The sequence below is a fragment of the Daphnia magna genome, linkage group LG3, assembly GCF_020631705.1.
Source record: "Daphnia magna isolate NIES linkage group LG3, ASM2063170v1.1, whole genome shotgun sequence".
NCBI classification, from domain to species: Eukaryota; Metazoa; Arthropoda; class Branchiopoda; order Diplostraca; family Daphniidae; genus Daphnia; species Daphnia magna.
In genome coordinates, this window is record NC_059184.1 from 12,884,452 (window position 1) to 12,907,645 (window position 23,194).

Genomic DNA, 23,194 nt, shown 5'->3' on the forward strand with positions numbered 1-23,194 from the left:
TGGGCCTGTACTTGCTTTACTAGTACTTTCTAGGAGAGTAGAAGCAAGACATCGGATACCGATTAGAGAAAAACAGATGCGCGATTAGTCCTAAAATGCGATGACAGCGCATTGTGTATTTTCAAAATTGTTTCTAACGTTAAAACGTCTACTTAGGAGTAAGAAATGTGGAACAGAGACATCAGTGATCGTGAATAGTAACAAAAAGCAGCAAACGTGTACACATACGGAAAGTTCTGCAAATGCATTTTACACCACACACTGCACAAGTGCTCAGGTGAATGAACACTCGTTTTGAGTTACATTTCGAGTTAAGCAACTCGTTGCTAGATGGCGCGGACATTTCTTTTTTTTTTGTCCCAAAGAATCCGTTGTTCCAGACCCAAATTAGTAACAACGATCGCAATTTTATTCTCCTTTTTTCTTTAAACATAAAAAAAAAGAAATCAAGACGATACAAATAAACCATATTGCCCAAGATAGTTTATTCTCTTTGTTAATCAAATTTTTCAAAATAAATGTTTTAGCAGCAGACAAAGGGCCAACGGCACAGAGCAGTCTGACGGCAGCCCACCCGAAAACAGCAGACAAAAGGCATGTTGGAGCCAACCAAACGGAAAAATTATGGACCAGCAGACTGGACCTGTAATATAATAAAAATATAAGACAAAAAGATTGGTGTAAAAATCCCTCGAAAGGTGAATTACGGTCCTTGCCCGCGGCAACTTTTCTTTCTTTTTCTTTTAAAAATCCCACGCAGATAAAAAGTGGGACGAGTTATAAAGGGAGTTCAAGGAGTGTGCGAATGAATCATTTCCATGTCGCATGTCAGCACAAACAATATAGTACACCAGGATACACTAGTGTACGTTGTTCCAACTTTTTTTTTCTTTTCACGAAGCCTTTATGTACTCCATGACCTCGAAATAGTCTGGTTCCTTCAAGCCTAGAAGAAGGTAAGCAAGGAATTTTACTTTATTAGCGAGGAAACAGCTTGGATTAAGACTTAAATCTGCGTAAAATATAAGATTAGATTCATATTTATAGTTCCAATTTTAGAAAAATAATGAAATACACAAAGGCATGAAATGTAAGAAAAAAATGTGAACAAAGAAAAGGCACAGTTGCCCTGCGGCTCGTGATGGGCTCGGGCGGCGTCGTCATTCATCGTCCCATACCTGAGAATCTAGCCTGTGATAAGTTTATTCCAATCACTCACAAGTTAGGGTCTCAGGGAACGGGCCAGATTAGCGAGTAAGAGTAGTTTTGAGTTCTTTTCCATTCATGACGGTCAAAACCGAAATAGAATAAATCCTGATAAAAAAAAAAAGGAATTCGTTATAAAATGACGACAAAAAATGGTATTTCAGACCCCAAAATTGGAACAAGAACATGTCGAAAAAAGAAACAGACTAATCCCTTGTTTCTTTATTATAGAAAGGTTTCTTTTCTTTCTTTTTTTTTTTTTTGACCTGGTTTGTAAAACCTAATTATTAGTTTTCTTTGTCGAAAAGTTTAGACAAAGAACAAGTACAATTGTCCACACTAGGCCAGCTGGGCATAAACTTAAAATTATTTTGATTAAATTGCAGACAGAAATTCGGGAGCGGTAACAGCGCGCAGACAGCATAGGAGAGAGGGGTGTATAAATATACAATAAACGGAAAAAGAAAAGAATAGAAAAATACAAGATGGCGTCTGAGAGACGCCCCGAAAAAACCCCAGCGCGGCGGCATCGATCGCGTCGTCTGGTTGCGTGCACGTTCAGACTCTTCTCTCTTTCTCATCGGGAGGAGACACAAGAGACGTCCATCCCCTCAAGCCTACCACCCTCAAAACCAAAAGCCATCCCCTACCCTGGCTGGCTGGACTCCCGACACATTGAAACAGCTGTCTGTGCTTTCCATGGTATATATCCACACACACCATCATCGAGCTGTTGGGTAAAACCCTTGTTTTTTGAACGAACGAGACCTAGCGACATCCGACGGCGTAATTTAAAAGCTATGTCATATAGATATATATTTATATTAAAGCATATTAATATACGTGATGCATGGTATAAAACGATGGAAATAGCAATAGAATTTTAACAGTAGATAAACACAAATTAGATGATGAAGGATCCCGCGAGGAAAGTTAGCAAGTTGTACAGTTCCACCGTGGCGCGCGCCATTTGTTCTCAACAAAAAGAAAGAAACGGAACCGAAATGGAATTACCCATCCGGTTTGTCCAATCTTTTTTAGAGTCTATCCGGCAACGCGGCTGTGTAATACCGAACCATACAACCTACTACCTCAACCCGCAAGATCCGGCAAAAAAGTTGTCGATTCGTGCTGTAATCGAGAGTTGCTTCGATTTTCATTCCTGCATTTAAACAAATTAATTACAAATATTTTACATTTTGTTTAATACGGTAGCGTCGGTCAGCTTGGACCCTTAGAATCGTACTTGTGATGCACGATGTGATTTTTTTGCAAATTCACACACAAGTTCGGATCTACGGGTTCGAGCGTATCAACGAAATTTCTTTCGATCCCCAGATATGGATTTTTAGAAGGGGGGAGAAAACTAAAATTAAAGAAAGAATTAAACAAAGGAGAAAGAAACGGGCAAATGGTAGAGTCAAAGCGTAGAAGGTGTCGGTTGCTATGGGGAGGGAAGTAGCTCCTCTCTTGCCAGTAGACGGCAGAAAAAAAAGCGCCCAGCCAATTGGGGTCGATGGCTATGCGCTCCATCGTCCAATGGGAAGCGTTTGCCAATTTTTTCTCCTCTTTCTCTCCTCCTCCAACCCGCTAGCGGTGATTGGTTCCCCTCATTTTGGCCCACATACATGTACACAGACCACTAAAGTATAAAGGAATTTGAAATGAGGTTAAGACGGAAATAAACTCTCCAGCGGTGGTTATGTGCCATGCGCCTGCTCCACTTTTCCTCCCCCCCCCCCGTTCAACCCATTCCCTCGTTTTGGAACATGTATATAAAAAAAAAAAAAACTACTAGTACATTTAGAAAAACGAGAAATTGTAATCGTTTCACCTAAATTCTCCCGAATTTTTAGATTTGGAACAGAAATATTACGCAAAAACTCAAAAGGAGTGGCCATTCGAATTTTTGATTCTCCCCCTGTCGTTTAATGCCCTCTGTTGTTACATGGGAAAGAAAAGAGGGACTAGACTTTCTCCCCCTCCCGCTCGAGACCCAGTGAAAATTCAAGGGAGGAAACTCAAAAAGAAAAAAAAATGGATACGTAATCAGACAAAAGTGCATCAGACATGCAGCCTACAGTAATATCTCGAGAAAAAAAAATAGATTTTTTTTTTCTTTGTACCCAAACTGTATACGCCCAAGTATCCACATTAGGTTTCGGCAACCTGTTGGGAAAAAATTCTATCTAAACATTGTACGCCAAAAAGTCAAGGATTACGTTAGGGCTGTGACGCAATTAAACTGGCTTGTACTAAAAATCCCCTTTTTAAATCCATGTCTTACAAAGAAAAAAACCTTTCCCTCCTACCCCGAAAAAAAAAATCGATGCATTTGAACGTTGGTTGCCGAACCCGTGCCAGAGTGCATTGGCCTCGCTCGTTGATGTGTGTCTGTTGTATAAATCGATGCTGTCTGGGCCGGGCTCTCTGCGGCAGGTTTTTCTAGTGGGTTGGGGTTGAGGGTGGTGATGGGGAGGAGTCGGGCGGCGACGACGGCGGCGTTGGTGGTGGTGGCGGCGGCGGCGGGATTCGGGGTATAGTAACCCCGCCGAAAGCGTTCGTATACACCAAGTCTGGCTGACTGTCTGGCTTTTTTTTTTTCTTTTTTGCTTTTTGGTAGTGCAGTGTGTGTGTGTATACCACTATATACTCTTTTCTTCAAGCAAGAGCTGTTATTCCTTCTCTGTCTCTTCTATCCTTTTTCCTTCTTCTTCTTGATTATCATCTCTCTTTTCGTCTAACCTCCTCCTCCCGCGGCAACACACATACGCTAGTGGCTCACGCTTTATACACACCATGCACTCAGACATGGGGCGACTCACGTCACGCTCTACGGATCAACTTCTATTCTTAGTTTTTTCGGTTTGCCAGGTCGTTCGTATACTCCTCCGGCAACGCTCAGACACACAGGGAAAGAAAAAAACTACATATATACATACATGTACAGTAAAAAGAAGGAAGGGGGAAAAAAACTCATTGAACGCCCCTTTAATTTTTTTTTCCTGTTACTTGAGTGTATGTTTATCCCGACATCATTACGATTAAAATGTGATGCAAGATAATGATGAAATTGATGAGGCGCATCGCTAGATGGCTAGACTGTGGAAAATTTCGCCAAAAAGTTCATTGCTCGCTAGATGGCCTAGTTTCCTTTTTTTGGCACTATAATCTGCCCGCTAGATGGCATTTGAGACAAAGGAGATGAGGGTGAGTAAGGCGACAAGGGTGGGCTAAATAAGGGGGAAAAGAGAAGGGGAGGTCGGCATTTTTTGACATCGTCATCATCATCAGTTTAGGGGTTAGTAAAAAAAAAAAAATACCTGATGCACAGTTATGCCAATCATGAATGGAGTGGGGTGCAGGTGTGCGCGGCCATTTAGTTTTTGGAAGGGGGAAAACAGGGTGTCAAACTACACGACGATGTGTCAACAAAAAAATCGGCAGGGATTCCATTATTTATTTTTAACTCTTCTGATTTTAAATTCGCCTAGTTTTTTTTTATTCAAAAAAATAAAAAGGTTGATTATCGGATTTCAAGAGTCACGTGACAAGTTCCCCTCTGAGTCCAAAAATTTTGGATTAAGAAATTCCATCGAATCGACGCCATTGTGACAATCCCCCCTCCCCTTCAATGAGAAGAGAGAAACCGTTGAATAAAAATATTTAAACGAAAAAGAAACAATGAGAAACAGAGAACGGACAAGATAACTACCGATATAAAATCCGGTTTTCAACCCCTTTGCAAAACAAGACTCTTGCAAAATATTTTAAGTTCAAAATTTGAATGAAAGACATAAAAAATAGAAAATGTTATTGGGGTGTCGCCTAAATTTTCGTCGGCTATACCGTGTGTGTGTGGAGGACGGCTCACGGCAGGAACAAAGGAGAATTCCGATGGTGACGTCACGACGAGGTCAAGTCTGGTTCTGTCTGACTCTCCCGTCCATGGGAAAATTTATTTTAAAAAACACAAGCAGACACACACACACACCTCCCGACGGCCCTCCTTACGAAAAGTCTTCGATCGATTTCTCTTTTAACTTATCATTTAATTATTTGAAATTTAAGCGAATTAAAGAAAAAAAATTTTTTCATACTAAATGGTGGCGGATTGTATAAAACGACGGTGGCGGTTTGGAAACCGGAAAGAAACCAATCCCGGCCTTTTTTTAAATATTTTGTTCCACACTGACATACATTTTTTTTTTACTTATTAATTTCTCTCCCTTTCAAAATATTAAAAATTTTGCCAATTTCTGCAACAACAAAAAAAAAACCTGTCAAACCTTTTTTCCTTTCTTTCCAGTAGAATTTTACACATTTTAGCACGAGCGCCATCTTTTTTTTTCCAAATCTGTCTGTTCTTTTTGTCTCGGAAATATTATCCAGATCATCTTGATGAAATATAATTAAAAAGTGCACTCACATTCACATTCACCGAGATACACACACACTCACACTCACAAACACACAGGCACAGAAACACAATCACGTATCCACACCGGCGTGACTGATCGCAAACGGTAAAGGGGGTGGTCTGATCCCAGAGGGAAAAAACGGAAGTTTTTCCTCTTTTTTTCGTTATCATAAAAAAGGCCTCTTAAAAAACCAGTCAACGACGCAAAATTTAATGCAAAGTGCACGTCACTAGTGCGCCATCCCATTAACCAGTTAGTTTTTAATTCGATAAATTGTTGTAAAAACAAAACAAAAAAAACTCTGAAAGAAAAAGGTTCAGACACAAAATAAAAGTTTCCAAGAAAAGAAGAAAAAAAGAAAAGAGAAAAAAAAAATCCAGACAGACGAGTGGAAGAGACGAAAAATGTTGACGTTGTTACACGTGTGGCGTCTGTTGAGCAACTGGCGGGGAGAATGAAGAGTGCCGGCTCTCTCTCCCCTCTTTTTTTTTCGGTCGGGAATCGGGAGTGGATATATTCAGTGGGCATAAGTTTCGCCACCTAGCGACGGGTCTCGGCCCTTAAAAACGAGAGGGCGGAGTTTCAATTGCCGGCGTGGTGACAACCAATCCCGTAAGTACAAAGCGGACTCACACAAAGAAGGTGGGGGAGGAAGGAAAAAGGGATGGTGGGTAAAGCGGGGGGAGGGGGGGTTCCAGACATAGAACGAAAAGGTGGGAATGGAGGAATTGTGGGAGGCAGCAAGCGAACGACCTGACGTCACCCCTTTCCCAAACGCCGGTTTTTCTTTTTCTTCCTTCCCTTCCTTTCGTTTCCCGCCATAGCCAACGCCATCTACTGATCGTTTCGTTTACTTCCACGTTTCTTCTTCTCTTTCGAATAAGACAAAACGTATACAAAAAAAATGAACCCAATGGCTTCTTCGACTTTTTTTCCCGACGGCAAAACCCCAAAGTTTTTTTGTTTGTTTTTTTTTACTTTTTCTCTTTTTTTTTTTTTACCTCCTAGGAGAAATATAAAAAAAATGGGACATGGGGTGGTGAATTTAACATTCACATTTATACATTTCTCTCTTATTGCTGCCTTTGCAGCTGCGGCTCGTTTTTCTCTTTTGCAACCGACATCGTCGCCATTTTGGAACACAAGCAATTTGAGTGTCTGGGCCGTGTAACGGAATTGACAGGTTTTTTTTTTATCTCTCGAGCAAAAATTGCGGCCTCGAAAACAAGATTCACAGACTGGGAAACCACCTAGGCCTTTTGTACGGTCTTGCACGACCTTGAGGATTTACCAACCAGACATGTTTAAATACGCTCCATCCAATAGCAGACGCAATACTAAAATTTCCTAAATTCCTCCATTTCAAACATTTTTTCGAATAAAGAATACCATACAATTGTTTTTAAATGCATATGTTTTTTTTTTGTACATCAATAGGCCTTCAATGCTATTGGTTTGCCGATTTCCCCCCCCCCCACCTTCTCCCTACGAGGATTGGGTTAGAGTTCGCCAATTTCCTTTCCGCCAATCACCAGAGGCCTAACAGGCCTAAAGCGAAAGGAACACACTAGGGAGTTGCAGACGGCTGGGAGGGGTTAATTGACAGAAAACCTGTGCCTATAGGCCAGAACAGGTGAGTCCCCCACACTCAACAAGTAAAATTGAAAAAAAAAATGGCGATTCGTTCAAACAGGTCGTTGCAATGCTGATGCTTTAAAAAAAATCTGAGTCACGTTTATACAATGGATGCAGTACACGATTATTTATAAAAATTTAGGCTGTACAAAAAAAAATTGAACAATGTCTATTACCAATAAATTGTCAATTTCCTGTACTTTGAAACTTGAATCCCATCTACGCATTCCTTTTTTCTATTTTACCGTGCTTATTATACTGTCGAATTACATCATCGAATATGTACCCTCAAAAACTGGTAATATTATGTAAAACATAGACGCATAATCTCGTTTTAATATTTTGTTTCTCTCGCAAAAATTACTTTTTTAAGCTAAAAAAAAATTAAAACCAGGAAACGAAAAAAAAATTTCACGAAATACCTGGCAATGCCGGTGCAATCATGGAGGCCGGATGCCAAAGCTTTTCGGGCTAGGCATAAATTCCCACAGCACACAATGGCATCACTTGGGAATCAAAATTTACAGATAAAATCGGCGAGAATTAATCGAAATCAAAGAGAAAACTAAAATAAAAGTGGAGGAAAACTTGGAGAGAGACAACGTTTCAACGTGAAGCGAAGAGAACGACTATTACAGTTGTAGTGAAACGTTTTTTCGCCAAAATTAACATTCGCGGGGAGAGAAGCCGGTAGACGTCATCAGATGTCCGAGAAAAAGAATCGACCAATCGGATTGGTCCGTTTCAAAAATACATTTTTCGCGCATCCTACCGCCGCCTGGCGGAGGGATTCTTTCGGATTTCAACGGTCGCCTTTTTTTCGCCCAGACTTTTCCAGTTTTGCATCTATTCGGATTTTTCAGCCATATTGTATCTAACCGTCCCCTGCCTTTTTTTTCGCTGTACTGTATTATATCGAAACCAGTGTTGAATTTTTTTTCCACAGGGAGTATGCAAATCAGAGAAGGCGCCCTCTATTGAGAAAGGAAATGTTTTTTTCAACTGGGATGTGTTGGCGTTCGAAAAAAAAGAGGGGGCAAACAAGATGGATGACTCGTTTTTTGCACGCTTTTGTTTAATAATAAAAAAAAATTCAGCCCAGCAGCAGAGAGCGATCAACAATGCGACTATATATTCAAATGTTCCGTGAGAACAAACCGTTGAAGACTTGCAGCCATCTTATGAAATTTTTACGATTATTCATTATACACCCACCCTCCTCTTTTTGTCTTACATCTGATCATATTCCTATGCGAAATAATTGGGCTACTCAATTTTTTACGCAAAAAAAAAAATGTGACAAACCACGGAATTATTTAAATTAAAGGGTGAAATTAGATTTGGCAAATGCAATGTGCAAACTAATTAATTTTATGGTAAAACACAATTTATTTCAGGGAAAATTTTGCAATGTGTGCCTTTATTAAAACAACATCAACGAAAACAAAGGCCTCACTTTTTAAGTAAATCTCTGAATGAATTTAAAATAAAAGTATTTAAATATTTTGCTGAAAAATCCATCACATTTCCCGAAATTTGGCTAGAGAGGCGAAATTTTCCTTTTTCTGGCATTCTTTCATTTCTGCAGACCACACACGGATTTCAAGACATTTAAAGAAAAATAAATTTTAATATCATCAACCAAAGGCCAAAAATAGGCTATAAAGGTCCCTGCAAATATTTAACCTCCCTAACTTGTTAATACATTGGATTCTATTCTAGGCCAACCTTTACCTTGTTATTAAAATTCATAGGCCTAGGCCTTATTTCAATTGATGTTTGCAAAATAAATAAAAGGAAAATTAAAGATCGAAAATACAATATGAGGGAAAACAGTTATAAATGATCTACCTACACCCAAATGTGTCAATTATTATTTTCTTTTCTTTTCTTTAGGCCAATTTCATGCAAAATCAAATGTGGCTAAATTTTCAAACAGCTTGATAAAATCTAAAGGATATTACTGTAAACAGATTTTTGAATAACTACCATAAAAATAAACTACGTGGTTATAATAACCCTCGCAAGAAATCACCAAACTTGCATTTTATGTATAACAGCAAAATTTTGGAGAACAAAGAACATTGAAGAACGTTCAGTTTACATAAACAAATATGAAAACTATTCGTCGTTTGCGCTTTTGCGCTTCATAAAATTAAAAGATGTTCGTCATTTCTGGTTTAAATTTTCTAGATTCTGAAATTTTTTACCCTTTTTCGGTGGAAATTACCGGTGTCTGGGCGAACTAAAAATACCATCCAGTACGTAGACGATATTCCACCGTTTCAGACATTGGCAACAGAAAATCACGCAGTTTCACGGCAAAATCAAATAACTCAGTAAAACAGAAAAAATCGGAAATGAAACACATTTTCCCACCCTCATTGCAATAAAGTATTGAAGTAACTCTTACATGCAAATTTGGAGAAAAATTGTGGGCTGAGTAACGTTCGTCTATAGAACTGCGTTACGTCTACTGATAAGATAATCCCAGCTGTATTAGTTATAAATAAAAACTATAGCCTACAGTAACTTTGTAATCTATATTATACGGATAAGTCTTTCCTTATCTTTTGCGCAGGTGAACATCAAAGGTAAAATTACAGCCTACCGTATGTGTAATAAGGGGAGAGAAGATCATCACGTCTTGTTTAAAAATTTAAACAGCAAAACGATGCACAACTACAGTTGAAAGAGATATATCCAATGAATTAAATCAAATGATTTATACCTCATATAATATACAGTCCGCTTGGAATTTGATTTGTTAGGGATAATCCTGGCCTAAGCTCTTTATCCAAATTTTCAAAATCATTTGCAACACATTGCGAATGGTGGGCTAAATTAAACGGCAATCGTTTCGAAAGAAAAGAATTTCATAAGAAAAATTTGAAGTTAAAAAAATTGTGGGATATTCTCAATGTGTTACTTAATTACGTTGAAAATATGAAGGGAAAATAAGGATCAAAATATCTTTTGAGCACTAGTGCATCAGATTCGCTCCGAAATAGGTATACTAATACAAGCCCTGAAATTTTGGCAATTTGTAATTGATGATGTCGTGAACATGATCAATCATAGTTGCATGAAAATCTTTGCAGCAGATTAGAAAACCATGCAAAATCAAAAGGGGAAAATTTTATACATTTGGATGATAAATTAACTAAAAAATGATTTGTTGGGCTATCTTTGCTAAATTGAGGTTCAGACTGTTTTTAAAACCAAAATGAGATTAAATTCTGAAAATTCGAGATCTGAATCAATTGTAAAAAAATTTTTTTGACCCCCATTATATCGTAAATAACCTTGTAAACATTAAAAATATTAATTTTAAATCTACCTAAATAGAAAAATTCTACATTTTACTTGCTCCAGGCCTAAGTTTTTCAAATGAAAAATTTTGTCAAATCGAATAAGCATAGCAGAAAAAATGAAATTTAGCGTTGATGCCTCTTCTGTTAAATATACCCATAAAATTGTAGTAAAAAAAAATAAATAAATGGAATAAAATTATTTTTATGTGGAAATTGCAATGTACAGAACGAAATATTCCGCCGCATCCGAAATCGTTAAAAACGCAGCTGCACACGAGCAAACACATATGCTTATATTTAGACGTGACAGTGGAGGGTTGGTTTCATCACTGACGAGTGGTAAAAATTCCATCACATATGCATCTCTACGTTTTGCAATCGCAGTATAAAATACTGAAATTATAAGTTGCTAAGATGCCATTTACGAGTGAGAGAAAAGGTTCTATTCAATTTGAATTTTCCCCGAAAAATTGTTCCTCAAAAAATTTGAAAAATATCACACTTATTTGTTTTCCCGTACTAGGCCATTTTACTATTACTTAAAAAATATTAAGGCCATCTCCGTGATCCGGTCTACAGAATTTTCTTTTTTCTTGAATGATGAGTCACATTACACAAGATATCGAATATTAGGCTATTTTGACTATCTGGAATACGGGACACGATAATAGAAAAACTTAAAAGCGAACATATTCACGACAGAAAAATGTATAGCCTTAATAATAATCAAAAATAATGTAGACGTTAAAAATATAAGCCTAAAGGCTACGTCTACTTTTTTGTTCATTTAATCTGATTTATTTACAACAAAAAACTTTCCAAAGTTATTACGAGACACATTCGGATAATGATGGGAAAAAATAAATAAATAACCGAAGATTAACGATCCATATTTTCCCTGAGTCAAAAAAAAAAAATGACATTCCTGCATCAATAATAAACCGGCCATGAAAGCGAAAGAGTAAAGTTTAAACTTCTTAGAATTGAAAAAGAAAAGGTGCATATACTGCGAATACTTTTCTAGTTTAACTTGAGCCGAAACCCAATTCTCATCAACCAAACAGTTAAATTTCCACATACAGAATATTACCTTAACTTTAAATTTTTTCTTTTTTAAGGAACAATGAAAATAATGGGGAAAGCCAACCGACCACCATGTCAAATTCATTCCGACATTACAGCAAAGAAAAAAGCCGGCTATTTGATTATTCACACAGCGTCAGTGGTAGATGTTGCATTAGATAAAGACATTTAAAGCTATCACAAGTGAAACTCCATTGATCCTAGTTAACCAAAAGGTGTCGCACGTGGAGAAGTGCACTTTGAAATCAACGAACTTTGTCCGCAGGTTACCGTCGCTTGTTCAGTTTCATCAAACAAAAATGTCCTTTAAGATTTTCTACCGACGGAAACTTAACATTGCACCCCTCGGGGGTGGTTGGGGTGCGTAAAGCCCGAGGGGTAGAAAAGCAGATAGCAAGTGGGTGGAGATTTGCAATGCACTGTGATTGGTTAGGAAGAAAACAAAAATCTTGGGCCTATTAGAAACCACGCCCCTTTGGTCACCAGACGAGTTTGGTATGATACGAAGAAGCTTCAAGGAAAAATAAAAGAAGAAATGCAATAGGTGACGGAGGAGAGGGGTGTTAGAAAACCGGGACTGATTTAAGAGATGAAGACTTCCAGACGGCCTTGGAAGTGAAAAGAAACAAATGAGAAACAAGGCTCACAGACGTCTAGAATAGCCATGTCGATGGTAGGGAAAAAAAAATCATGCATATGCTCCTTTGTTGTCGACTCTTCAAAAAAAAAAGTGGGCAAGAACCCACAAGACAACGTGAAACTAGGAATAACTGTATTTCAAAAAAACAACACTAGAAAGGAACGAACGAAAAAAAAACTGATCACGATATGCAGACGAATCGTGTCTAGACTAGGTTGAAGCGGATAAGGCAGAAAATGGATGAAAAGGGTGAGACGACTAGAAATGATAAGTGTATAATAATTACGAGAAAGGGGGAAATATCGACGTAATGTTTAAATGGACGTTTTCTTTTAAATAATTACAAATTTTCCTCAAAATTTGTTCGATTGATTTTCAAATCTCGTTGACACATTTAGATATAGGAAGAAAACATAATGTTGCATCGTAAAAAAAAGAAAGAAAAAAGCCAATCGTTACAGTAGGCTTTTTTATTTTTTTATTTTATGTCCAGACAGGAAAATGTTCCGTTTGAGTTAGCTCGAAAAGCGACAAAGCAAAAAGACGCTAGACAGACTCCATTGACGCCAAAGAGTTGAACAAGAAAAGAAGTATTAAACAAAACGTCTAGCGCCACCTGTTGAGCGTCACAACGATCACAATCAAGGACACGTTCCCTCTCGTGAATCTAGCCTTTGTCCTTTTTCACAAACAAATAACCGCATTTTCTCTTTTTTTTTGCCGAGAGACGAGTTCACTAAACTTAGAAACTAAGCAAGTCGAAAACAAAAAATAGGAAAGGTAACTTACATTATGGGAACGAAGTAAACTTTGTTATTTCAATCATCTAATTCGGGCGAAACGTGTGTCAGCTGATTCACAGTTTTCTTTCGGATTTTTTTAACGAGTCGGTAATAATCCAGCAAATCACGTGACGACAAATACGCCATACAAATTTCTTTTCGTCTGACCCATAATTTACATTACAACACTTCTTTTCGACGTGGGAGAAGATGGAAGTGGTTATTATTCGCTCTCGCGTTGCCACTGAGACTGTCGCATTTTGCAAAGGCAGACCAACTTGTGCTGTTTCGGTCGTGCAGTAACAATTTTTTTTTTTTGCCTAGACAAGAGAAAGAGTCTTCCCCCCCGAAGTGCCCAAACATGAACGCCATCTTACCGGCCGATTGATGACCACACATTCGTCTGCTTTGATCGAGTTCATTCGATTATTTCAAAGTTAATTAATTAATATGTAAGAAAAAAGAATCTCTCATATTCCCCATGTTTTTTTTTTTCGTGTCCAATGTTTTTACTGCTGAGGACCGTAGCAGAAAAACACCAAGAACATACTGTTACATAGTCTAACGTGAGCGTGCGCCAGTGTGTCTGTTGGGAAAATGTAGGACGCGGTTCGGATCAAACTCGTGTGTTTTCTTTTTTTTTTTTGTTTTCTTCTTCGAGTTCGACGAGCTGTGAACCCGCCTGCAGCTCGTGCAGGCCTTTGTCCTAGTGATAGTCTATGTAGTGGGCTGCTGTACACAACGTTGATATATAATAATATGTGGGAAAAAAAAGTATACAATATCATAAAATGTATTCTGGGCCAGCCCTTCCGCCCGCCATTCGACGACGCTATTTGTTATATTAAAGCCTACCACGTTGCAACAGTGTAACATTGATAAGATTTTGCTGAAATGAAAAAAATATGCATATTTTTGTTGGGTGTAATTTCAGATATCAAATGTCGAATGAAAGGCGGAGTTGAACAAAAGGACAGTTAACCCTTTAGGACAACAACCGAAAATAATTAGCAAGTCAGACCAAAAAAATCGATTGTGTGGACAAAGGGCGAAGGCCACTAGCTGTACACCGTTATTTTATCATTTTATCTCGACCAATCGTGAGTTAACAAGCTCTTTTCTAATCAATCAAGCCAATATTGATGTGCAAGCAGCGGTTATGGCTCAGCGGATGAGAATGAATAGGTGATGCCACACCTGCATTGCTGCACCTTCATCAAAAATGAATAAATCCTCATTAAAAACACCTGAACGCACAAACCGTTGACTGATATCATTAGCCGTAAATATTATCTCACAATTTTACAGGGAAAAAGGAGAAAACTATCAAAGGCATCAGATTTCCAGCACATATACGAGTTGCCTTAAGAATTTCGCGTATTCTGACAAAGTGCAAGGCTTAACACGAACTGTGGGAGTATTAGGCCTTCTATCCAGCAGGCAGGAGGAGGAGGGGGGAGTGGTATATAGGCCATCAAGCAGCAGACGGGGTGGGAGTCGCGGTGTTGGCAACCCGCGGATTATGACTCAACAGAATAAGTCAGACCGTGACTATTGTGTAGACTGAACGATGGTTCTCTCTCTTGAACCAACCTCTCCCTCGAAAGCGTCGAAGGCTATTTCTTTTTCGAGGACAGCCAGACGTCGTCTAGACAGTCCCTTTTTCTTTCTTTTTGATTTTATTATTTTTTTTCTTTTCTTTTTTCACTGGCTATACACGATTTCTTATGAGGTGACCATTTTGGAAAATAGACAAGATGTTCAAGATAAATCGGAAAGTTTAACCGAGTGAACTGAAATGTACAACATTTTTTAATTCGTTACCTCTCGATGGGGAACTTTAAAGTGAGAAGGTGCTTAAATCACTATCCATCAAAAGAGCGGCATCCTATTCGGATAATGAGACAGCCATCAAATGCAACAAGGTGAAATAGACAATCAGAAAATCATCTCCCGTGGTGTATGGACCCTAAACGAAGAGATAGCGTTCTTTCCACATAAAAGAAACAAAAATTATTAAGAAGCAGAAAAGGCGAGACAGCAGGGCTGCGTTTTTCTTGTGTAAAGGGAAAATAAGGTCATGGCTGTTACACACGAAGTTCGTTTATCCATCAAGGTGTTAGAATCCGCCCGACGACGACACCCCGCCTACTGGCCTCCTCACGCACTGAAAATAGAACAGCGAGATAGAGTGTGTGTTACCACCAGACTCGTCATTACGAAACAGAAAAGAAAAAAACGACACAAAAAATTAAACAATGTGCTTATTCTTAAGCAAGTCTATGTAGTGCGTTTGATGTACAAGGCGTCGACTTGGACAAAGCGGCGTCAAATAGGTGTCTTTGTCGGGCGCCGACGGCTCGTCACTGACGATAATGTATTTTTTCTGAAAGAGGAAAAACGCGAACGTGTTCTTCTTTCATCGTTAAAAGCATTAGAAAAATGTGTGTGTGGGCAACGGATGGCATTCCGTTGCAAGGCAAAGTGGTGGAAAATTCCAAATGAGAAAATACACACAGGACGACGCATCGGGAAAAAAAGGTACCCATTTTCAAGCCCGACCACACCCCGACTCGTTTTTTTGTCGTGCGTGTGGTGTCTTGGATGGTATACGATAAAATTTTTAGACGGCACGGCGGTAACACAGACGATGGCGAGCGACTGCCGGGAATGAATAAACGTGGCGCAAAGAGGTCCACTCCATCTAGCGGTAAAAAGAATAAAACTGATTTCTTTTTTCGTTTTTTTTTTCAATGTGTAATGATAGAAACAACAAAAGAAAGAAAGAAAAAAAACTCATTTTTTTAGTAGTGATGAAACAAAGCTATTTTTCTTTTTTTTTTTAAACAGATGCATGTCTCAATTTGAAAGACTCGAGAAGTACTGACAGTGGGGCGGGAAGGCAGTTTGCATACAGGATTTCTACCGGGAGGAAAAAGAGTAACAAATTTAACAGAACGAAAACAACTGCTGATTCAATTTTCGCGAAATCTCTTTTTGTATGTTTTTTCACTGAAAAAAAAAAATGAGATGTTTAACCATAAAAGCAATTAAGTTTCAAGTAGAGCGAAATAATGTTTTTTGTTTTTGTTTTTTAACAGTAACAGACTATGCATGGGTGAAATAACTGGATGAATCACAAACACAATACTTGTCCTTTCTTCCGATCTTCTTAAAAAAAAAATACAACTTCTGACTAGCTCACAATCATTGATATTCTTGTGTTTGTTGAACACATTCGAATCCTCTTCTCATTTCGGGATTGCATCCGCCTAAAAAATATGGGTATTTCTTTTCTTTTATTGGTGAACTATTACCAATGCAGCATTTCTGGCCTACGCATGTATACACACCATTAAATGATGAAATCGAAAGAATATTTATTCCTAAATTTTAAAGTTATCGTGTTAAGTGCGTTGAGGGAGGGGGTGGGCATTTATTCATTTTTTTTTGCGTCTTTTTCTTCCCTTATCATTTATGATTTGTCCGAAACAACTATAAACGAGCATCATTCGATTCCAACTCGTAGAATAGTAGATAAGCCTCCGATGAGACGACACGCTGGGGTGTCAGATTTGAAATCCTAGGAAAATGCTAAAGATAAGTACATCACAATTTTATGTATTTTAGCGAAAATCTATGTCACCTAGAATCGTTGTACTCGTGCCAATTGCCACTGAAGGGATGGCGGCATGAGGCTGTATAATGTCCCGAATAGGCCGATCCCGAATGGTTGATAACTCCGTAGAGTTGATAGCTGCACGGTAATTGTTTGATACCTGGACTGGTGTAAGCCGACATGTCCAAATCTGTCAGAGGGAAATCTACGCTGGCATCCAGTTTGCGAAATCGCTCACCGGGACTGAATCGCTTCAAATCTAAGAAACAAACATTTTTGCAGTTTGATTTCGATTAAGAGATGGAGGTCAGACTTACGAAGCACAAGAATTTGAGGGAACTTGTGAATGGTGAATTTTTTGGTGCACTTGCGCCGAGTTTGGCATTTCGCACACGTCTGTAATTGCAATCAAACAAAATGGAACAAGATTTAATTATGCACAAATCAATTCAATGTTGAATTTTTTTTTTTAACTTACCGGTTTTTCATCACCATCGAGTATTTCTTCTTTTCCAAAAAGATCGAGACAGTGGTACAACTTGACACTGGATTTGCTGGACGGCGGGATAGGCAGAGAAAGATCCCAAAAAGGATCAAACGTGACGCTGCAGTGACCGCAGACAGTGCACTGTAAAGTCGATTTGAGTTGACCGACGAAAAGATCCACAATTTTTGAATCATCTCTTCTCAAGTAACGCTTCCAGGATTCCATGGCCTTCTCTGAATCACTGTCAACATAAAAGGACAGCGATGTCAGCACGTCGAATGAACGGATAATTCAATTACATACCTCAAATCATCTGAAATGTCATGTTCGAGGGGTCGAGGTTTGACAGCAATTCTGTTAACATCCTCGTGCAAACCCTCCAAAAGGTATCTAAGAAATTCTTGGGCGTCTTGTTGATTATAACCCATAAAACGTGGGGCAAATTTCTGAATCTGTAACATTTGAAAATAAAATGAAACTCAATCGATTTTGTTTCCCTAAATCTCATCTTTTTACCTGGCTTTTCAGAGCTGTTGGATTAACAGCGCTAGACGAGTACGAATCCTCTTCATCTTCATCCTTCTTCCATAACTCGGCCAAGACAATAGCGAAAGCTGATTTTTTGGGGGGGGGAAAAACAAGAAAAAAGCAGTTGAGATCACGAACATGTGTGACGCAATCAAAAGCAATACCTTTAATGAGAGCTCCGTTCATCGAGGACGTGGAAGTATTAATGTGATTGGTGTACTCATTGGATATGACGTATTCGAGCACAGAGCGAGTGTTGCTCAAACACTGTAGCACCGAATTCATAAAACACTAATGGTGGAAAAAAACAAAAAAACATACACGTATTAATACAATAGACATTAAATGCTCCATTTTCCATACGATTCCGTTAATGAATTATAAGAGAAAGTAATCGATTCTGGGCACATACCGTATTGCCAATATTTCTAAGACCGACCAATCCTGTGCTCTCTTTGGACGTCGTCTTGGATTGGCTTGAACTACAGGTGCGTGATCTGGGCGCCAATTTTGGTGACGACGTCTCTGACGTCTGATCGACTGAATCCGAAATCGAATGCCGTGACGCTCTCGCTCCACCCAACTTTGCTGAGGTAGCTGAAGATCGAATAGCCGAAAGATGTCCGCCATCCTTTTTTTTTATTAAACAAAAAAAAAAAAAAAAGATAAGAAATCAACAAACAAAAAATCGATAAAAAAAAAAGAGATCAATAAAGAGAACGGGAATCAAACCCGGTGACTAGAACTTTGAACCTACTCCTTGTAAATCAGTTACGGGAAAGGAGTACTGATATTTCCTAAACAGCGCCAGAAAGCTGCGTGACAACGTTGTCGGTGAGAGAGGCGTCTCGCGACGTCCTAGCAAATTATTCAATTTGATACTTGATTTGACACGGGCTTCCTCGTCAACACCGTGAACCCATTCCAGGGTGGAAGCGTTCAAAATTGTAACCATTGCGATCGAAATGTTTTCGCACTTTAACACACTTCAAATAGTCGTAATTAACGCACACACGCGCGCAGACAAATGCGAGTATATAGAAATTTGTGTTGCTGGACGGAATAATTTTAGGACGAATTGTATATGGGGGGGATACACGGCTTCTCCGTAGATTTCCCTAAAGTGAAATCAAAGGCAAACATAAAATGTTCAGCTGACTGGCAGGAGATCCGAGCAGCCACTGGCAGATTTGTGCCCTCTACGGCTCCTTATTTTTTTGATGGACTTGGCTCTCCCTCTAGCTCCAATCCATTTTGTTTCTCTCTCTTTCTTCCTTTCTCCTTCTTTTTCCTCATTCGTGATGCCGCAACCCGATTACCTTGTCCCGTCTAACCGTTCCCCCATTGGCGAATGGCCTTCTCGTCCCGTTCACTCCCGACAATAGAAGGTCAACTGATACGAATTCACCGCACATACATTTCAAAGCCATTTTAACGGAATGGGCTACATTTTCAAGTTTTATTTTTTTTTTTCTTCATCACGCCAATTTTTTCTTGCCCGTCAACTGGATAAAATTGGATAAAGACAACTGGTCTACGGTCAAATTATCTTGTCTTCAAGGACCATGTAAAAGCAACAAACTGATTATAAAGGCAAAACTAAAGTCTATCGTGTTATCATTTTACGTCTCCGCCCATCCATGTGATGAAAGGAATTTGTGGTGTTCTTTTTTCTACAAAAATAAATAAATAAAAATAAAAATTCTATTTCCTTGATCATTTGAATATTATAGACTTGTTTTTCCGGTTATACTTCATTCCTTGAAATTGCGCAATGTTATTACATTTGCATGGCCAATCGTGATAGAAAGGCGGGAATTTTGATTTTGTTAAACTTCATGGTCACGGGTGAGGCTGAAAAAAAAAAAAACCCCAGCCTTATATAAATTGTACACCTTTTGTAAATTCCGGATACGTCTAAATAGGGGAATTCTTTTAAAAAGATGTGGAAACTTGAGACCTGCCTATTTTTCCTTTTTTTTTCTTCTTCAACATTCACTTGTGAAATCTGTCAGATGCCTGAAAATCCGGGCACGCCTCCAATCCCGGAAAGAAAATGCCAAGAGAGAGAACCCATTAAGACAGATTCAACTTTGTGTCTACGTAGCTGGACGTCTTGTATTTTTAGCTGGCCACTTTGGGGCACGCTCGCAAGCCTTTCTTCCAGCGCCCCTCTATTTCAAAAAAGATATACAAGAACGAGAAAGATGTATCTAAATGTATGCCCCAGGAAACAGCTGCCAGCAAGGACAACACCTCTCCTAACGTAGTAATTTGATCACTTCGACCAAGATCAATGGGGAAGTCAAACGAAAGAAAAAGAAAACAAAAAGTCAGGATACAAAAAAAGAGTGAGAGCCTGACGAGTATGCGTTTGGAACAAAATAGCAGCAGGCCTTCGCGTTGCTTCAAATCGGGTCACGGCGGATGACGCGCGCTACATTGGGAGGTGAAAGTCCTTGGGGGTAGTCGAACCAAGACGCGGTCGGGTGATGCTGACGCGAGCCAGGAGAAGGCGGTTTTAATTTAAAAATAAAAGTGCGACCAGCAAGGACGACCGGTTGGATCCAGTTGACGCCAAAACAACCCATCATCCTATCAACCCCCCCACCCACAGTCTTACATACAACAACAATTTTTAGAAATCCTCGAAAATTAAACAGAGCCATCTATTGGCTAGATTGGTCATTATAATTTTGCTACCTGATTATCGCCGTCTGATGAGGATGAGAGCGTAGATGGCGAAGATGATCGAGCTACATCTTTCGTGACGGCCGGTCTGGCTGGGGAGGCTCTATCTCCATTGACGATCCTGTCGGGCGCCTGACTGTTTTGGGCGCGTACAGCCGGGCCAACTGCTGCGAGACGCTGGTTGACTGGAGTGCTCCTTCCATCGAGTTCCACAGATTCGTCGCTGTCTGAACCGTAGCCGGACGCTGTCGTTCGGTTCAATTTGGATCCACCAATCGGTGGCTTGCTACTGAAAACAGTCGAAGTGGCTGCCGGCGTCCGGCTTCTCTCGGGAGTCACGTGATTGCGATTCTGGTCGTAGCGTCGTCGCAAATCAGAAACAGTCGGTCGTACATCTTCTGCATTTTCCGCTTCCTGGCGTTCCTTTTTATCAGCGTCTGGCTGCGAGGAGCGAAGGAAACGCGATCTGAAAACGGGAGTTTCCCCCACCGATTTGGACGGCTGAAAATTACGAATCCGGTCGCTGATTTTCGGCACTTCGGGATCCCTCTCCGAAGAGTATTTCGTTCGCGACGAGATGCTAGACGACCCATTAGTCAGACTGGCGCGCTCCGCTCGATATTTCGATAAAGTGGACGAAGGCACGAAATTGGACGAGTAATCTCGTGACTTTTTGATGTTTCCGTTCAGGTAATTATTATTGCTGTTGGTGGATAAATCTCTCGTTTCCGACTGAGTCTCCCGATTCCGCGAACCGCTGGCGCCATCTTCCGAAGTCGATTTTCGTGATGAAAAATAGCTACGCGCTGGCGATGTCCGTGTCGACGAAGAACTAGTGTCACAATGACAACAACAACAAAATAAATGGTGTACATAAATTAGCCGTTAGTTGAGTGGATATTTGTTCTGTACATCCTCCGACCCTTTTTTTTTTTCTTTTTCGTGAAAACGACTTTGGGGGGAGAGATAGGCTGTTAAGAACGTCTCGCCTGAGCATTTATTCTAATTATATCCACCACCCCTTCTTTTCCTTTCCCTCTTCATTTTAAGAGAAGCACAGCTCTAATGAACTTGTGAATGTTTGTCGTTTTAAATTGGGCAGATTGTTAAAGAAAAACGTGGCCAACAGAGGTTCATATTTCTTTCTTTTTTTTACGTCTCGAAATACGATACGGGCCTCAAGGATTGAGACGAGGTTGTTCTCATTTTACCTGTACAAGGAAGAACTGGTTCTCGTCGACGATATGGGGGGTCTAGAGGATACCGAATAATCCCTCGTAATCGACACCGAGGGACTCGTGTACTTGTAGCTGCTACTAACATAGCTTGAAGAGTAAGGCGAACGGTCCAAACTGGACGTCCGGCCGGTTGTGCTACTGCTGAACGTCGATGACGAACGCGAGTAAGAACTGCCGCCCCCGCCGTATGACGAACTGTAAGAGGTGTACGATCCTCCAAGTCGCCGGCTTGGTGATGAAGTCGATGACGTCAACACTGGCATCTTTTATTGAGAAAACCTGCATTTACAAGAGAAAATTAAAACATGAGTGAATACAAAAAAAAAAAAAAGTAAAATCGATAACATTGCAACAGAAGAAAAAAAAAATGTGTTCGATTTTTGTAGATACTTCAACATATGCACCTATGACGTGCTATACATGGCCAAATAGGATGCCGTGTCCCGGCGAACTAATTATAGAACCCCCCAATGCCCTCCTATAGCCAGACGGGGAGCAAATAGGATTCTGAAAACTTCCCTTGCTCGAATGAGAAAGGCAAAAACGATAATCGAAAAAAAAAAAAAGAGAAAAGAACGCAATCAATAAATTGCGATGAAAATCCACGCCCAACAAAAGGAATGAAAGAAAAAAGAAAGGCTTAACACATGCTAGCAAAAAAAAAAAGGATAACAAGTTCCTACCCATTCCCTATTTTTTTATTATTATTATGGGATAACTGAAAACGTACGAGGTGTGTGTAACAGTGTATGTGTATGTCCGTGCATCTAGAAAATCAACCACACCCGAACTGCCGCGTGAGTCATATACACGCTACTACGCTGCGGCTTCTGGCACCCAACTACACACCAGCAGACGTACACACACACACACACACAGGGGGATGGAGAAAAAGTTCTTCGAAAACGAATCATTGACCCCCACGTTTTTAAGAAAAGTATAAAACTAAACTAGAGAACTACACAAGAGTTGGAATATTTCGTATTTTCCAAAGTCTCAAAACAAACAGACGACCTTGACAGCTCCGTGGTGGGTTGCGCGAAACCGATCAATATAAGGTCCGACACACTATAGCCGTTTTAGCGACTGCACCAAGCCAAGAATGGTTTTGACATGTTCGTTTCAACTCAAAGAATACCTTCGTGTTTTGAGGAGAAAAACATCAAATAGAAAATAAAAGTTAACCGGTTGGTTAGCGTTAACTTTGGGGAAAAGCAGTCACAGAAGACACTTACTTTTTGGAAACCAAGGTGATGACGTCAGAACGCTTTTTTAACGGTTAAAGTGCTCAGACACGTTGCTGTTGTCTTTTAACCGTTCACGCCGCCTCTTCCATTGCCGACCTTTTGGTCGGCATTTTGTCGTTTTGCCTCGATCGCTTTCACATCGACCAGATCCCGAGACGCGGATAAAGCACACTAACGTGCAGCGTCACAGATTCCTGGAGTGTGTCTTTCGGACCCTTTTTTTTTTTTTTCCTTTTTTTCGTTCTCTTTCGACAAGAGGACGAACGGTGCGCGCGCGCGCCGGCCAGAGTCGTTTGCTGATGG

General features: G+C 39.7%; 1 protein-coding gene across 9 annotated transcripts; it reads right to left on the reverse strand.

Moving 5' to 3' along the window:
* Positions 1 to 466: 466 nt before the first annotated feature.
* On the reverse strand, positions 467 to 23,167 carry LOC116918854 (ubiquitin carboxyl-terminal hydrolase 21). 9 transcript variants are annotated; one of them, XM_045171140.1, is made up of 14 exons: positions 22,880 to 23,167; positions 21,618 to 21,923; positions 20,419 to 21,238; positions 18,128 to 18,346; positions 17,880 to 18,006; positions 17,704 to 17,801; positions 17,491 to 17,639; positions 17,179 to 17,428; positions 17,018 to 17,096; positions 16,728 to 16,959; positions 15,627 to 16,664; positions 15,177 to 15,248; positions 13,089 to 15,070; positions 467 to 1,314 (listed from the first exon to the last, which is right to left on the reverse strand). In XM_045171140.1, the coding sequence occupies exons 2-11, from the start codon at positions 21,905 to 21,907 to the stop codon at positions 16,577 to 16,579; spliced, it is 2,352 nt and encodes a 783-aa protein (XP_045027075.1). In that variant the 5' UTR covers positions 21,908 to 21,923; positions 22,880 to 23,167; the 3' UTR covers positions 467 to 1,314; positions 13,089 to 15,070; positions 15,177 to 15,248; positions 15,627 to 16,576. The 9 variants fall into 9 exon arrangements, with proteins under 9 accessions (XP_045027075.1, XP_045027072.1, XP_045027073.1 ...); XM_045171137.1 differs by having other exon boundaries at positions 13,089 to 15,248; XM_045171138.1 differs by having other exon boundaries at positions 15,177 to 16,664.
* Positions 23,168 to 23,194: the final 27 nt, after the last annotated feature.